Source organism: Magnolia sinica, chromosome 17 (genome assembly GCF_029962835.1).
Source record: "Magnolia sinica isolate HGM2019 chromosome 17, MsV1, whole genome shotgun sequence".
Classification (NCBI taxonomy): Eukaryota; Viridiplantae; Streptophyta; class Magnoliopsida; order Magnoliales; family Magnoliaceae; genus Magnolia; species Magnolia sinica.
In genome coordinates, this window is record NC_080589.1 from 15152443 (window position 1) to 15170708 (window position 18266).

The 18266-nt window shown below is 39.7% G+C and overlaps 1 protein-coding gene and 1 long non-coding RNA gene across 4 annotated transcripts in view; one reads left to right on the forward strand and one right to left on the reverse strand.

Moving 5' to 3' along the window:
* The first annotated feature begins 925 nt into the window (after positions 1-925).
* LOC131230888 (uncharacterized) lies at positions 926-5159 on the forward strand. Its single transcript, XR_009164125.1, has 6 exons — positions 926-1122; positions 2028-2213; positions 2558-2605; positions 2674-2875; positions 4268-4345; positions 5118-5159. It is a non-coding gene; the product is annotated as an uncharacterized LOC131230888 (long non-coding RNA).
* An 833-nt stretch (positions 5160-5992) lies between these two features.
* LOC131230372 (cullin-1-like) overlaps positions 5993-18266 on the reverse strand; it is a 39127-nt gene continuing 26853 nt past the window's right edge. For 2 of the 3 annotated variants that reach the window (XM_058226262.1, XM_058226263.1), the window contains 6 exons: positions 9377-9562; positions 8917-8964; positions 8618-8836; positions 8274-8351; positions 6900-6980; positions 5993-6412 (listed from right to left, as the gene is read on the reverse strand). In XM_058226262.1, coding sequence (XP_058082245.1) covers positions 6915-6980; positions 8274-8351; positions 8618-8836; positions 8917-8964; positions 9377-9562 — 597 coding nt within the window. In that variant the 3' untranslated portion in view covers positions 5993-6412; positions 6900-6914. Of the gene's footprint in view, positions 6413-6899; positions 6981-8271; positions 8352-8503; positions 8837-8916; positions 8965-9376; positions 9563-18266 lie in introns of those variants that run through there. The other variant, XM_058226264.1, reaches the window with a different exon arrangement.

Here is an 18266-nt window from a genome sequence, read left to right on the forward strand (position 1 = left end):
GGGTGTTGAGTACCTTAATATTTATTTGGTGAGACAAAGGAGTACCAAGATTTGCACGCGCACGTGCTCGGGAACCGCATGTGAGGTGGTGTGGCTATAAAAGCACTAGTGACACATTTTGCACCTAGTTTCTTACCAACAGTCAAAAACAGCCTATTGTATTTATGACCTTGGACCAAAACGCTCAACCATCCTTACCTATATAAACAAAGCTTGGTGGTTTCATTCCATCATTACAACCAAACTGACCCATTTTTTCATATAAAACAACATCCTTAAGTGTTCTCTCATCAAGTCAGCAGGTTCATTACGAACCTGAGACTTCTAGGTTCACAAGAACTAGACTAGTGTAGTGGTCTAATAGAGCAAAGCTAATCTTCATTTTCTCTCTCTTTTTATTTAGGAATTTTCTTTTTAGTTTTCATTTGCCAGTAAAATTGTGTTTATAGAGTTCCACTAGTGTTTCCTTCGTGTTTGCTAAACGCAGAACCACATACAGGCTTGTTGTATCTTGGAAGCTATTTGCCTGTAACTGTTAGCAGTGTCAATTACTTTGAGAATGAGCGAATAATGCTTTAAGGATAGCATGATCACATGCTGCCTATCCTTAATAATTTATATTTTTCAGTTTTTTAATTTCTTTTTGTTTTACGGTAATAATAAATATGTAATTTGAGATTAACAAATCTTGACGGTTAAAGAATGTGATCAGAGGCACATGTTCTGGCTACATATATGGCCCACCTGGTGAGTGGACGGTCCTGATTTTTGGTCCAGGGAATGTTTGGTGGCCTGGATCTTGCACACGTCCCTGTTGATTTGGTGGACCACCATTGGGGGGCGGGGGGGGGGCTGTGAGTTTTTGCCCAATGAATGTGGGCCATTGCTCTGTATATCCTTCTTTTATCATGATGGACAACACTAGACACCAGTGCTTGATTTTGTGATGCACAACAAAATCAACAGTCCTGATCAATGGTTCTTTAGCAATCAACGGATTGTATGTCCTTAATTTCAATCACCAGAACTGTGTACAACATGTGCAAACAAAAGCCCCCTCATGACTACAGGGAGCAAGTGTACCAAGGATATAAGGAGATTATTCAAGACTACACTTCCAAGGTTTGAGACTTTTTTATTTATTTTCCAGGCCATAACTGTTGGCATTGTAAAATCCTGGCCACTGATCAGGTGGGTCACATTGTAGATGTGGCTGTACTGAAAATCAGACAGGTGTCAAACCTTTTATTGAGTAACCGATCTCTACCATCCTTTTTTTTTCACAATTGATCAGATGGCCAAGATGAAACTTGCAATGCTACATAACAAGTGCATCCATGCCATCTTCAACATTAAGTAATGATAAAACAAATTGCATTTTGAACTGGACTTGCCAAACAGACATGAAAAGCAAATCACAATATGATGATTGGCTAACCAAACAGACCAAATGCAATTGACAATCAACTTCAATTGCAAAGTTGCAAAATACCATTTGTAAACTCAAATGGTATTTAATAGAATTGTGCATCCAAACACTACCCTGATGCTTAATCTCCTGCTCGGCATTCATATTAATGGTTGAAGATCTGAATTACAATTACATCATCTTCAAGATTGAGTTGAAAGAAGGCTGTTTGGTTTTACAATTTCCTACCAAATTCAAAGTAAATGAGCCATTATTATCATTTTCATTTGTTTGTTTTAAATATGAATTATGGCTTGTAGATCGAGAATCAAATACACATGTAAAGGAAGTACGTAAGAGTAAATTGTAATCATTACACTTTCACATTATAAGTGATGTAACGACACAATTACAAGAGTAAATATCATTACTCATTTACATCCATTTCCTAATGTAATTGGAAACCAAACAGGCCCAAAATGTAATTGCAATTTGAGGGGCTACTTCCTTGCTATGAATGCTAGGAAACATCAATAGCTTTATGCACTCTAGCGGTTCGCAATTCAATTTTCTTGCATGGCCAAAATGCAGCTTAGTTCTACATTATTGGATTCATCAGGTGTTATCATCTCTGAGAGAGAAGTGCGATGAACGCCTCTTAGAGGAGCTCGTGAAAAGGTGGTCAAATCACAAAGTTTTGGTTTGATGGTTAGCTCGGTTTTTCAGTTATCTTGATCATTATTTCCTTCCTAAGAAAAAGCTTCCGACGCTCACCGAAACTGGTCTAGGGTTCTTCCATGATTTGGTGAGGGAATTGAATGCTTAATCCCACATCCACCTCTAATATTTTTATGAGATTTCTGTTGAAGAGAAGATTCGCGGCACATGTGTGCAAGATACGGGCCATCCATCAGGTGGAGACCTACTTGAAACTGCCCTGACCCATCGATCTGGGTGAAAAGAGAATTTACCAATGTCTCTGCATTCAACATACTACATAGGTGGATCACCTGATAACTTGGCCAGCACAATTTGTGGAGTCCACACATATTCCTGCTAGGCCCCAGATTAGCGTTTGTACAAACCACATAAGCTTTAATGTTTCTTCGATGTGTTTTAGAAGAGTTTTGATCTTCTTATGAGTTTCAGGTCTACCAGGAAATGAAAGAGCAGATCAGAGACAACACAATCTCTATGGTATGTCCACATGTTAATCATATTTCCTTATTTGATTACATATGATTCACACAAATCTGGTTCCATAGATTGATAAAGAGTACCGAGGAGAGAAAATTAACAGCACCCTCTTAAAGAATGCCGTGGATTTCTTCGTGGAGATTGGAATGGGATCCATGACATGCTACACAAATGACTTTGAAGCATCCATGCTTAGATACCACTGAGTACTACTCCTTGAAGGCCTCAAATTGGATTGTTGTCGATTCCTACACGGATTACATGCTTAAGGTAATTTTATGTTTGGATGTGCTATTGAATTGAACTGCAATAATTCATTGAGGAGATTTTCTCCTTATGCAATTAGAGGTCCAGTTACTCATTGAATAGTAGGTAAGATGGATACTCATATGAAAAAGGAAAACTAGATTTACTTTTACTTCTTTTCATTTCCTCTACACCCAACTGAATTTTCACAATTCAGCTTAGTTTGCATCCAAATGAGACCTAAATCTAGTTTTCCTTTTTCATATGTTTAAAAAAAAAAGAAAAAAAGAATGACCAAATCCTAGTCTCTCCTTTAGGGGCTGTTTGGGTGAGGGATTTGGAGAAGGGATATGTGAAATTCATGGATTTCAAAACTCATCCAATTGTTTTTCATTGCGGATTGGCTCAATCTGTGAATTTCCCAAATCCACACCCCCTATAAATCCATAGATTTGAAGCACATCCAAAAAAAAGAAGAAAAAAAAAGGCTTGATAAAATCCATAAAATGAGAGACTCTAAAAAAACAAAACAACAAAAGCTATTTCCTTACAATTGGATGCCTGTAAATGATTTACATGTGTAAATCATTTAAAGCATGTCTAGTTTGGCTTCAAGATGTAAATGATTGTCTGCGTTTGGATAGCCTGTAAAATTGTTCAAGTCCTGTAAGTGGAGAGCCAATCTTTCCATTTATAACCGTTAGGCTATAAATGAAGAGTTAGTAAATGAAATCTGAACTTTTTGTCCGTGAATGAGAAAAGGGTAAATGCTGTAAATCATTTACAAGCAAAAAAGGTCAACCAAACCAAAAGTGTAAATGATTTACCTGTAAATCCTTTATAACTTGGCCCATTTATAGGCATCCAAACGGCCCCTAAATGCCCTGCTATTAAAATAAATGCACCCCAAATTCATGGATTTATAGCTTCATTCCTATATTATGGACATTGGATTTGCTAAATTCAAATCCAATGCATCCATGAATTTCACAAGTTAATGGATTTCAAAGCCTTAGTGTTCATTGGGAGATCCGACTCCAAATTGCAATTACACTACTTTTAATTTGAACTAAAAAAAGAATCAAACTGAAACCTAAGGGCGCTTCCTCATTGTGCATACTAGGTTAAAAAAAAACATCATTACAATTTGGTGATCTTAACTGTGTTTCCACATTTGTTTTTTCTTTTGGACTTATTTAAAAAGGAGAAAGAGAAACATCTAAGGAGAGGACTAAGAACCTTACTCGCATGACTCAACAACACGTCTAAATGAGGCTAACGAAATCCAGAATTCAATTCAGTTTTGCATCCAAACACAGCCAAAATATGCTTTTCATTTTCTTCTCACAAGTTATAGTGAATTTTTGGGGCATGTTTATGTAAGATGATTGTGTGGTTTTCAATGGGAACTCTCAGGTTGATGGATGCTTGAAAGAGGAGAAAGACAGGGTTTCTCATTACTTGCATTCTAGCAGTGAACAGTAGTTATTAGAGGTTTGTGATTTTTATTTTATTTTTTAAAATTGAATGCCATTGTATACAGCTTCAGTGTCATATTTACCATAATCCAGTTTCGAATCCCGGCCTGATATGAGATGAGCTTGGGTCTCTTATATAGTCCCATGGATCAGGGCCCAAGCCTGATTTTGGAAAAAAAATTTCTTTTGACGCTCTTCACAATTCTGGGAACATGAAAGTCAATGATTTTCATGGGTGGAGTTAGGACTGAAACTGAAGGACCGATTCAAATTCGGCCCATCCAAAGCCTCGCCCCACCATGAGAGATTTGCCAACTCTAAACGGAGGAGGTTTGCTAATTCTACGAATGCAGGTTGCACTCTTTACATGCAGCCACACATGGCAACGTGCCACATGTACCAGATCCAACAAGTCCATCATGTGGGCCCCATCGTATACAAAAAAGGCCTGTCAGCTCATCACAGGTTGACCACTATATGAAGAAATGCATGGTTAAAAAGTGAGTTGGCGAATAGCCATTCATTGGCCATAGATGGCTTACCGATTGATTGGACTCACTTGATTCTTGGGATTAGACACAAATTTCGATTCACCTGAGGGGCAACTTGGATCACTTGCATGTGTGCCGTGTCAGCTTGTGTTATCCTATGCAAAATCAACAAACCTTTCACGACATTATACAGAGAGTAAAAGAGGCAGATATTGTAGTTTTTCCTACAAATGTAGAACAAACCAATCTGGGTTCATCTGATATTGGTATTTGTTGACTATGTCATTTTAATGGCAGATAGTAAAATATGAGTTACTTTCGGTGCATGAGAACCAGCTGCGATTTGATCAAAGATAACCAGGAATGACCTGAGATATGCAAGCTCTATGAAGGATAGACACCATATTTCTATTCAGACAACTGAATGTGGATATTAAATGTAAATAATCTTAAATCGGACTCTTCGGTACATCCGTTCTTTCATTTTCGTACTAAATTATATACTTCTGTAAGCATGTTTTGAAAGGGGGAAAAGATCTGAGAAAAACAAATGGAAATGGAAATGACATTTCCATGCTAAAGCACAGAAATAAAAATGCACTTTCCATGTTTATTTTATGGGGTGCTTGGATGGATGGAAACTAAAACAAGGACAGGTAACCTGCAACCCTTAGGAAATGGAAAGCTATGGATTTGGATTTTCTTTACCTTGTTTGACTTTTATGTTCCACTTACAGTCACCTTGAACACCTTATGTGTGTTATCTGACTCTGAAATGGATTTAATGCCTTTTTTTTTGGGGAAATGATCATTTACAGTTTTTGGACCGCAGGTTCTTTAGTTCAGACTTGCCCTATAATTTCGATTAATGCCCTCTAATATAATAATTTCAGGATTTCAGAGGTTGTTTGTCTCTTCTAAAGATAAAAGTTCCAAACTTGTCTACGCTGACATCTTAAGGTTCAGGGCGTCCTTTATGGCTCAGATGTAAGCTAATTATGACCTGACCGATGGTTATCCTGTAACTCATGGAAAATGTGAATATGATATTGATGACTTGAATCCCTCCCTCCCTCCCTCCCTCTCCACTCATTATTCTCACCATGTGGGTAAGCCTATCTCAGCGTGTATGCGGTGGGAGGGTTGCTCTGTCATAATACAATAGAAACATCTGTACTAATATCATTTCACCAGCTCAGAATGTCATTGCAAACCCGAAAGATGCCAACAAAAAAAAATCATTCTCATTTGTGATTGAAACACAGATAACAGCTAGTATTTGCCAAAAAACTGTGCAGTCTCAACTCTCCACCATCTTATAGTTTCACAATCATTCAATCCTCAAAGAGACTATGGTTGGCTTCTAGCATATGTACATGCCTTTTCCTGCATGATTACTGTCAGTGATATCAACTTGGTCTGTACAAGAGAATGCTCAGATCATCTGTATCCTAAATCTGATCAGTAGATAACATCCAAAATCTTTAACCAATATGGTGAACAGCTCAGATCTCCCTGATCATCTGTATGCAGTTGGCTCTTCCCAGAATTCCATATTGAAGCAATAGGCGCTCCCATCATGGAAGTAGATCCTGATGAAATCATGACAAGCAAGGGTCAATAGACGGGGTCAGTCCAAATATACATGAGCAGCAATACCAAAAGAGAAATGCACATCAGGTGGGCCGCACATGCATCGAGCATGGTTCGCTTGTCTACTTTTAAAGTTAGTTAATTCTTCTCACATTTGTGCAGCCAACCTGACGAGTGGTCAGGCATTAGCAAGAATCAAACAAAAGACAGCTCAGGAGTGGATTATCCATTATTGCTCACACCCGAATTACAAAAAACAGAGTAGATAGGTGAGGCAGACTACTCCTTGCTAGCATGGTGGGTCCCTCATCTGATATGCTTTGGGTAGGTCTCCACACATGATGACTCTACAGTCAACATTAGGCGGTTTTGATCCCTTGTATTGAAATTTTTGGTGTATGGAATCACAACATACAAGGCTCAAACAAAGATGCTTCAGTTACAACATACAAGACTTGAACAAACATGCTCCAGATTGAAGCATACCTCGAGCAGGACATGCTACTTGGACTGCATCTTTTTACGTAATTCAGTTGCATGTACAAGCACCAACTCCCATCTCACAACCTGTAACAGAAATTATAAGTAAAAATAAAAATGGAGTAGTTTAAACAAATTAAAAAGAAAGACTCAGGTGTTTTCATTGCTAAATGAGACTGTGTTTGCAGGTGGGAATCCTATGCGCATGGAACTTTTGATTTGCATCATAATTTAAAATTTCCTCCACATGGGGATTCCACTGATTACCATCAATTGATAAGGATGGCAATGGGCCAGGTAGCCTGCCCCACCTGGCTTTGCAAAGGGCTTGGACCAACTAGATTGGCTTGCAGGCCGGACTTGGGCATCGTATGCATGGCCCAATCAATTTTCATGTTGGGGCTCAAGTTAAAGAAGCCTGACCTAGCCTGGCTCAGCTTGGCACTACCCAACTTCATATGTACATGTGTCATATGTGCAAGTGTGGCCCACTTGATCAATGGATATTAGGAAGTTCAAGTGCCAATTTTTGGGTCGGACCAGGTTGTATAGGATCGGCCTGGGCCAAACCATTTTTTTGGGCTCCGGCTTGGCCTTGTTGTTCTAGGCCCAGCCTGGGCTAGCCCCAACCCAGCCCATTGTCCCCTATCAATGGATGGCTGGAGATATTTGATACATAATCTCATCTGCAGCAATAGGAACACATGCTTACTTCCATCTCTTTTGGTGGAAGAAAGACTGAAAAGTTCATTACAATGTCTCACACACAACTACTTGGGTGATGAAGTTACCATCCAATTAGCTCATAAGTCTGAACATGCAAACAGCATGGAACATCCAACTCATCCCAAAAGGTTGGCTCCACTATGAAGAACACGTGATGCAAAAAATCAGGCCAATCCACTCATCAGTGGGCCGCACCATAGAAAACAATGGAAAGCCATCAATGTGATCCAAGCAAGTGTTGATTTTTTATCTAGATGATCTTCGTCAAGGGACCAACCTTCAGATGTCATTCACACATGACACGATGCTAACTATGTGCTAGTTGGGTGATACTTATTGACCAACAAGTTGCATGTGAGACCTCATTATTCTTTATTTTCAGGATTTTTGCATTAAATTATTACAATATGTCATTGAAATATAATCTCCTGGTATTTTAATTATTTGGATGGATTTGTAATCAAATCTGAGTTTTAAAAGACTATGTTTGACACTGAATATCAGCATCTGAAACGGAAATGTTTCCTTGTCAAATGTTCCATAGGTTTGCAACAAGTCCCATTGGGAATCATGAAACTTTTCTGATAATACCAACCCATAAAGAATAAAGAGACCATTTTCTGATAGTAGGGAATCAAATAAACTAAAACACACCTGTAGTAATTTCTCCTGGTTGCTAGGCTGCAAGTAGTGGGAAACTCGCTCCATTTCCTGATTCAGGCATTGCTTGACCTGAGAATTTCCGCAAAAAGGAAAAAGTCATGTTCCTGATTGGTACTAAAAGCATACATTCATTTTTTTAAAGGGAATTGATATTGACTTCCACCTTGGCTAATGTCAACGATTTTGTTTCCTATTACTGGAAAGAAGATATCATTTTGTACCAATGCATAACCAAAAGTAGAAAGGGTGGGTGCATCCATCGATCATGGTGCGCTGTGGGTGTAGATAGGTTTCCCTTTATAAAAACTTGAAGATTCTAATAAAGCCGGAATGACCTTTAACTTATATTCCATGAAGGAATCTTCAGAAATCCATTTTGAAGCCTTTTGAGAATAGTAAGCAGTGGTATCTTCAAGCATTGCCAATTCAAAGTCCTTGTAGAAATCCATATCTTTCTCAGGACAATTACATCCTTTACTAATATCCACAAAGAAATCCAGAACATTCTTTACTAGGCCTTGATCGATCTGCTTCCCATTGCGCTCTTGATTAATCTGAAACATTAAAGTGTTTTGTGAACCGAGTTTGAATGAAAGGGACTAGTTCTACATTTAAGATACAGGATTCCTCATACCAAGGATTTAACAGCATCTCTGAATTTGGCATTTAACTCTTGGCAGACCTGAAAAGGATATGATTAAAAGCAATCCTGAACAATTCAATGGACAGCAACACCTTCCTGATACATAAGAGAGGAACATTAACTGCACACATTTGTGTACACGAGTAGATCACCTTCAAGACTCATTGAGTCACGCCATAACGGGTCATGCCCTGAAAATCAGGCCAATGAGATAGTCCTAACACTGGACTTGAACAGGAATGTGCAATGGTCTTTTTATTCCTCACATCAAGCACTTGAATGATTGTTACTGCACATTGATGGTATGCAGCTAACAATTCTCTACATAAGAAAAAGAAAGACAATGCAAACTGCGAAGAACTAAAGATTCTTGATCTTAAAGGATAGAACAATTGACAGATGATGGGGCAATAAAAATATGGATAAATAACAGTACTGATGGAATATTTACCAGATTAGAGAAACAACAAATGCCAGTGTCATAAATTGTAGAAGGCTCCTGTGATTGAAGAAAGTAGTGGTCAAGATAACCAAAGAATCTTGATAGCCATTTGACCATGACTCGGTAATTTGACCACATTTTCACAAGTTCTCTTAACATATCATCGTCATGTTTCTCCTCTAAAGATGGAAGAACCTGAAATTAAAGAAAGACATTCAAGGTTACTTTCAGGAGGTCTGATTTTCTCTAACTTCGAACAAAAACATTTCTGTAACTGTAAATTGACAAGAACGAAGTCGCAAAGCAATTAGTGAGCATCTAAAAGATATCAACTAGATATCAAAAAAGAATTCGTAATTAGAAAAAAAAAAGTGTGCTCGTGAATGTATCTAAAAGAGTAAAATATACGGAAATGAGAAACGCTCCAGTGCTCTTAGAGAACTATAAGTTATAGTACTCCTAGTTGCATCCATTCACTTGGACAGTCCAATCAATCAATCTTAACTGCCTATTCACTCCAGAACATATTTTATGGACTATCATGCTAAAATTGCACCGATTAGACGATCCAATCCATCCTCGATTTGATTTTTTTTTCTCTAACAATCTCTTTTCCAACCATAGATGATATGCTTATAATTGCCTAACAAAAAAGATTCCTTAAGCTCATAAGTAATTCATGATGGCTCTAAGAAATAGATGGATCAAATTATTTATTGGACCTATTTTTTGTGTAAACAATCTTGACCGTCAATATTAAAGTCCATGAATCAAATGTTTAATATTTATTAGATTGGTGTGATGTTGCACGGTATCCCATGAGTTCATTGGATATAATGAACAATCTGGATGACTAGGAGCATTATAACTTATGCTCCAAGAGCACTGGAGCTTTTTTTTTTTTTTGAAAGATAACAAAATTTTATTAAGAAAACCTGCCAAAGCAAAAGCTAGACAGGGATTAAAAAATAGCCCCAACCCTCAAGCTGGGCACCCAACCCACCACTTCCAACTTAATTTTCCTTATCACCTCCTCCTCAGATCCTCTCCTAAATAACAGTTATTCTGCTCCCCCCAAATCATCCACAACATAACCATCATGACAAGCCACCACATCGCCTTCCCTTCGCTATTCCTCCCGTGCCAGGCCCAAAGGAGGTCTTCAACAGACTTCGGCATCACCCACGAAGTATTGAAGACTCCAAGACCGCACGCCTACACCTTTTGCACAAAAGGGCAATCGATAAAAAGATGATCGATCAACTCCACATCAGCCATACACATCATTTTCTCACCTACTAGCCAAACGAAAGTTGCAACTTTAATCAGGGCACCATAGAACCAAGAGTGGAATGGGTACTTCGGCATGACTTCCAACGGCGATTTCCGAATCAAACTATAGAAAGATCGAACTGAGAACCAACCCAAGCAATCGCATGCTATGGAAAGATGATGTAATGCAATGTACTTATATAATGTTTGTGTGGGTGTGCTGTGTACATAGTTTTTTCATGCTCTTCAGGAGTATGTAAAGATGTTCTTTAGTAACAAAATGTGTGTTAGGGCTTGGTGCCCTAACACACAAAAGTGCCTTCTCAAAACTGTCTTCTTTTCTTCTTCTTCCCTCCTTTCCTTCTCCTTTCTTCTTTCTTGTCATGAATCTGGCTTGGCTCTGATACCACTGTTGTAATTCCGAGCCCGCAACAAACCCGGATTAACCCTAGATATTAGAAATTTGAATCTAATACCATGACCAATCCCGCGCTTTGCGGAAGCACATTCAACAAAGATAGAACAATCAAACAGAAACAACCAATCAAAGCAAAACACAAACACATGATTTTTAGGTGGAAAACCCTTGCGGGGAAAAACCACGGCACAAAGTGACAAAGATCTCTACTATAATCAAAACCTTACACCGCCCACCTTCTTCAATTACAGAAGCAACCTGATCTCTCCTTGCAATGCACACCTAGGAAAAACCCTAGCTCCTTGAGAAAATCCATTTCCAAGCCCTTACAAGTGTAGAAAACCCTCTCAACTCGCAAAACCCTTGCCCTCTTGAAAGAAAACACTCGTATTCTATAAGCCATAACCCTATTAGGCTTCAAATACCCTAATTTACGTAAACCGCGCAACTGCGTCGGTCCGTTGGTCGAACCGTCGGTGACTGTCAGTCCGATCAACAACAACTGTTGGTTGGACCGACAAAATCTTCTTTGCTTCTGAGAAAACATGTACTCCATAGGTTGGACCGACAAAGCCCTGCTTCAACTCCCGGACTGTGCAGAATCCAAGGCATCCGTACAACAATCCCCACATTAACTTGTATTCTGTCAAGTCACCTTGAAGATCTCCCGTACTAGCCTTCACCTTGAGCGTAAACCACTCCTTGCATCCTTCACTTGCAATGTAGCTCCATCCGCACCCCTGTGTAAAGGTGCCCAATCTCATCAATGGTTGGTGAGATTGATCAAGCCCAAGAAGTGCTTGAACTTGTTTGAGGCAGTGTTTTAAGTATCGATGATATCGGTCGATATATCTCACGATATATCCTGTATCCTATGTGATATGAAACACCCAAGTAGTGTGATATATCCCACATGTTCAATCCGATGAGCATTTTTTTATATTTTCGATCATTTTTTCCTATAAATCATGTTAAATCAGTGTCAAACTGCTTCAGGACCACGTTTCTTGACGTCCTCCTTTTCCAGGGTGCTTTTGGGCCGGAGAGGCTTCAAGACAATCCTTTTGCCTTCATACAGAAACGAACATGTATTCGAGTGACCAAATAGTATTGCATCTCTGTCATACAACCAAGGCCTGCCCAAAATGATGTGGCCTATATCCATAGGCAAAACATCACACCACAACATGTCCATATAGGAACCAAACTGGATGGGAATGGGACAACACTGAGAAACCGGAATCGAAGATGTATCAACCCATGAGACTCGATAGGGCTGAGGGTGAGGAACAACTAGCATACCTAAGTGGTCCACGGTGTTAGCAGAGACCACATTGATGAAACTGCTACTATCAATGATCACCTTACAGTTTTTGCCACCACACTTAGCATAAGTGTGGAAAATTGAATTCCTATGCCAATCACCACTTTCTAAAATCTAGCTTAAGGTGAAGCTAACAATTGCAAATGGTATAGTCTCAACTCCTTCAATTTGATCTCCGGCTTGTGATTGGACATCTTTCCCAGTGTCGAGGTTCGCTTGAATGGAGGCTTCAAGCCGATTGACACGTGCGTTGGGCACGGTCAATTGAGTCACGGTGGTCCCTATTGTGTGCTTCAATGGCTGTCAGACGGTTGTTGATAACATTAAGAGCCTCGACAATCTGTTTTAGATTCATAGTGGAATGTAGGCCAAAACTACGTCCAGAACGAGTGAACATACACAAGGTAACTCTTAGGGGAAAACCTAAATCCTAGGGTAATGTTATGACTAAGTCAAAACTAACCTAGAGATCAAACTGGACACACTAGAAACACTAATCTGAAAATTCAGCAAGCCGTCACCCTCAAATATTTTGTTAAAAATTTAACGGGATGGTAATCTGAGAGTACCAAACTGAAAATTCAGTAAGGTGACAACCTAAGATTACTACGCTGAAAATTCAGCAATGGAACAATCCAAACTAGAAGTAAAAATCTGTAATATGACCCTAGATTCTATATGTAATGTATGCTCTAATAACCCTAGATGTAAGTTCTACCCCAGATGTGACTCTAACCTAAGTGCAACACAAAAATCCTATGATAAACCTATGGCTCTGATGCCAAATTTGATGCAGGACACATGATTTAATGCTAGCATGCAACGTGGATATTATGAAAGAGTCCATAAAGTAATTCAATTAATAAAAGATGATGACCCGCCAAGTAATTAAGAGTAAACAATAAGAAATAAAATCTGATTTAACCTAAATCAAATGCCCGCGTGCTAAAATATCACATAAATCAATTAAAACTAAGCCCGATGGAATGATAGAACTTCCAATTTAGCATAGGCACATTCCACACTCAAGAGACAGATTTATAGGTTTTATGATTAAGGTTAGGAAGGGAAAAATCTGAAATTTGAAAAACTAGGGTTCATGGGAATTGGGGATCTTGGAATTAAGATTTTAGAAAACTGGGGAAAATAAGAAATTGGGGATCTAGGGTTTAGGGTAGGGTTATGGATGGGGAATCAAGGGGTTTTGATAGGGGAAGCAAGGAGAAATCAAATGATTGAGCGGTTGTTCATACAGTCAGCCTAGGGGCTCGCACGTGTGGGTCGTTGGCTAGGGTTTTTGGGTCCTCAATGGTTGCTTTTGGTTGGGCTTAAAGTTGGATGATGAAAAGTTGCAGAAAAAGATGATTTGGATAGTCTTGGATAGGAAGGGAAGAAGAGAGATGAAGTTTTTGAAAAAATATATCTTTTGGATAGAAAGGAAGGGAAAAGGAAGATGATGGATGGAAGCCTCGCATATCCGTTGAATGGAGAATGGAATCACACCACACTCAAGCTCCAAATCACATGGAGTATTCTTCAAATCAAATGAAGAAGAGAAAACACAACTTTTTTTTTCTTTTCAAAATAATGACATTAGGGCTTCACACACCAATCTCTCTTTTATAATACCAGAAAAGACCTTTTACAAAAAGACGCTCTCAGATAAGATTCTCAACATAAATATGCTTAATAATTTTAAAGTTGTTCCTAACTCCCTAATCTCAACACAAATATAAGGTATACCAAAAATAACGAAGCATGTAAACAATCTAAACAACTAAACTATTTCGTGGCCCATAGGGGTCTATGATCAAGATGTCTGATGATGATCCAACGGTTCGATTGTGTCCACCCAATCCAACGGTCTGATGTGTCCATCAAGCTCTTATATGCAGCTCACGTGCATCTTCCTAGTGTGTGGTTTTCAAAGATGCATGAACGTGCATGTGGGGTCTTTAATGTGGCTAGGAATATGAATCGGGCCGAGTGGGCCTCATGTAATGGTTGTCTAGCCATAAGGAGACTAGCTTAGCCCTCCTCCTCTGGTATGATGCTTGAATGTCCTCATCATATATGATGTCCTTTTGGCCAATCTAATTAGAGAAGAAATTCCTCTCTATTCTAGGTGAGGAATTATTGTTAGAATACGTATGAGTTAGATGCACACTAGAGGATATGTATACTATTATGAGAAACTAATTTTAGATTAGATCTAGGCCTATTTTGAGGATCAAAACATAATATTTAAGTGGGATTCACTGAATTGAAGTGGAATGGACCATTTTGGGAAATATTCGAAGAAGAGATAAACCATTACTACCTTCTTCTTTTTTTCATCTTCTTTTGTTGCATTCATATGCAATGGGGGCCTAATCCACTAAATCATTCTTGCTTATGTTTGATTAGGACCCTATTTGGTTGACTTTCAGTAGGTTAATTGACAGAGACAACGTTCTTATCAAAGAATGGTTTGATGCACCATTGACTACATGTTAGATATACAGAGAAAGAAAAAATAAAAAGAAGAAGAGACAAGATCTAACCTTTACTGATGGGGACATCATGCGCACACGCACTCCCCCCACCCTACGCACATACTCAAAGAGGAAGGCCCCACTATCGATCTGGATCGACGACGACATCTATGGAGGACCTCTTAGCTAGGAGGTTGTGCTATGGATCATTGGAGTGGACCCGATCATCATGTGGATCCCACCATTGGATCTCATGATCGGGGCCCACTACCCTAGATGATCTAGGATTTTAAGTTTTGGTTATTATTGCTATTAGAAGCATCATGAACGGTTTTGATTGCGTTGATTACTTGTTATTTTTGTTACTTCATCTCTAAGTCTTATTATGCGCACATGACGCGACTTTTGAGGTTCAGGGTTTTTTTTTTTAATTATTTATTTATTTATAAATAGGCAACCCCATGTATGTTTTTTTTTTTTTTTTCCATTGAACCTTATGAATAAAATTCTGCGTTTTTCCTTCTCTATCCCTTTGAGTTGAAGAAGCTAATTGGGTGCGAAACCCTCCCTTCCTCAAAGGGCTAACTACCGTGGTGCGAAGTCACAACTATCCCAAATCATCCCCATCTCTTCCACCCCACATCCACCATCTTCCGCAGCCCTCCCTTCTTCAGATTTATCCTTTTTTGGTGCCCAAGTTCTCCACTATAGCAAATTTTCAGATTTTGGCCCTCCAGAGGGGTTGAAACTTTGGCGGAGCACCACGCACACATCGGAAGGCGGATCGTCGCGAAACTTGGTGTGAGAGTGGGCCTCCCCTGGCTAACCACACCCAATGAGTCCGTTTCCAGTTTCATGGGCCCCACACATGTGCGGCCAGACAGCCACGCACGTGCGTCCAGGTGAGCCTGCTGTTCACGTGCAGAATCCTTCTTAGGTTCTACTCTCTCCTCTCTCACCTTAAATCCCAAACCCTAACCCTAGAAAATCCCAGATTCTAAGTATTTCTAACTTTTAAAAACCCTAGGTTTTTCCCTATTTAAAACATGGTGAATCTCTTGGATTGAGGAACAGTCCTTTGCAGGATTGGATGAATCTAACTCCATTGGGTATTGTTTGGTTTATAATTCTACTTAATCCAGCCCTAAACGTGTGTAGGCTTGGACCCCCGTAGATTCCCCTTGGTTAAATGTTTGAACGTATGTGGGACGTGATTTTTTTTGTGATTGTTTAGAAATTGGTATGATTAAAAGTTTGAAATCTTGTACCTCATACTTAATTTCATGTCCTGCATCAAATTTGGTATCAGAGCTTAGGGTTTTCATAGGGGAATGCATTGCATGTTTAGGGTTTAGTCTATTCAAGTCTATTTTGCATCAAGTCTCATCATATAAGGCTGTTTAGGACCCATCATTCACAACATGTATTGCTGAATTTTCTGTTGTCAGATATTCTCTAATTTTCATAGCTGAATTTTCTGTTAACAAACTATTTGGGCAGTTATGTTGCTGGAATTTTAGTAGCGTTATGTAGTTTCCCTCATATAGAGTCCTATAGGATCATTTAGTCCCATTTAGATGCATATAGTTGCGTTAGAGGGTCTTTGAGTTGAGTGAGTGGTTGTATGTCCACACGTACTGGTTGTGGTTTTGATTTGCACCCCAAGCTAAATATGGAGCAATTACAAGAGTAAATGGACAACATAACCCGACAGTTTGAGTCTTTGGGTAGGTGCTTGGAACAACGTATTCACCAACGCTTGGAGCAAATCAATGTGCGCATTACCCAACTAGAGACCTCCGCCCAAGCAAACCCCGCCATGGGAGAAGATGCCTAATCTCAGGCAGGTGGTCAGGAGGACCGAAAAGGAATGGGGATGGCCAAAGGAATGGTTATGGGCGAGCACCCGTGCACCCACACTGCGAGGGGCATCATGATCATTATGACCCAGATGCACAACTCCTCAAGGGAGTTAGAGTGGAGGCCCCTATGTTTGATGGCCACTTGGACCCTAAAGCTTTTCTAAATTGGTTGACCGATATGGACCACTATTTTGAGTGATATGACATGTCGGATGCTCGTCGAGTCCGATTTGACAAGATGAAGCTTGTGGGCCAAGTAAAGAAGTTTTGAGCTACTGTAGAGCAAAAGAAAGAAAGGCCAAGGGACCCCCCAATAGTTTATTAGGGAGAAATGAAAGAAACTCTTAAGGAAAAGTACCTCCATTTCTCTTATCACTTGAGGTTGGTTGAAGAATGGTAGTCTCTTCAACAAGGTTCCATGAGTGTAACTGAATACATTGAGAAGTTCGAAGAGTACTTGTCCCAATGTGAAGTTGAAGAGGATCCTGTACTCACTCTTACTCGATTTAAGACGGACCTCCATTCTGACATTAGGAGAGAATTGCTCGCCAAGGACATACACTCTTGAATATATGTATTAAGTAGTGTTGGAGGTTGAGCAATATCTCAAAGCATCTGTGGGAAAGTGGTTTGAGTCTCGAGATTCTAGCGCTAAGGCCAACCCTTATGCGGATAAACCTGGCACTGGATATCAGTACAAGCCTTTCAGTAGTTCTTAGTCTAGGCCCAAGGATGATAAGGGTAAAGAAGTTGTCGGATCTAGCTCGCGTAGAAGAGATGCGATTAGGTGTTTTAGATCTCAGGGATTTGGTCACTTTGCCCACCAGTGTGGCACGAAAGAGGGCACCAAGGTGTTCCTTATTAAGGGGCAAGTAGAAGTAGTGCCCCTAGAAAGTGACGGTGAGAAAGAAGAATATGAGCCAGCAGAAACCCCTAGTGATGAGGAAGATGGATCACAAGAGTCCGCGACCTTTGCAGTTGTGCGTTGCCCCTTTGCACAAGCAAAGAATACTGACGATTGGCGCCACAACACGATCCCCGATACTTACACAAAATGTGGCAATAAGAGCTGCAGGATGATCGTGGATAGCGACAGTTGTGTCAACGTGGCATCAACTGGCACTGTGAGCCGTCTGGGCTTGAAGCTTGAAGCCCATCCTCAACCCTATAGAGTATCTTGGGTTGATGAAACTTTCATTCTAGTCTCGCACCGTTGTCTTGTTCCTATTCAGTTTGGATCATATAAAGACACTTTGGTGTGATGTTGTTCCTATTCAGTTTGGGACATATAAACCTAGGAAACCTATTGATCTTATCCATATGTCCCTGTCCCATAGGTTCTCAGAGTCTGCAGAGTCCTTTGCACATCACATTCATTCATTGCATCAAGAAATCAGGTAAAAGATCAATACTAGTAATGAACATTACAAAATTTCTGCAGACCAACATAAACGATTCAAGGAATTCAATGTAGGGGACTCTATGATGGTCCGCATTAGGCCAGAGCGGTACCCTTAGGGAGCCGTTCGTAAATTACACGCGCGTAGCG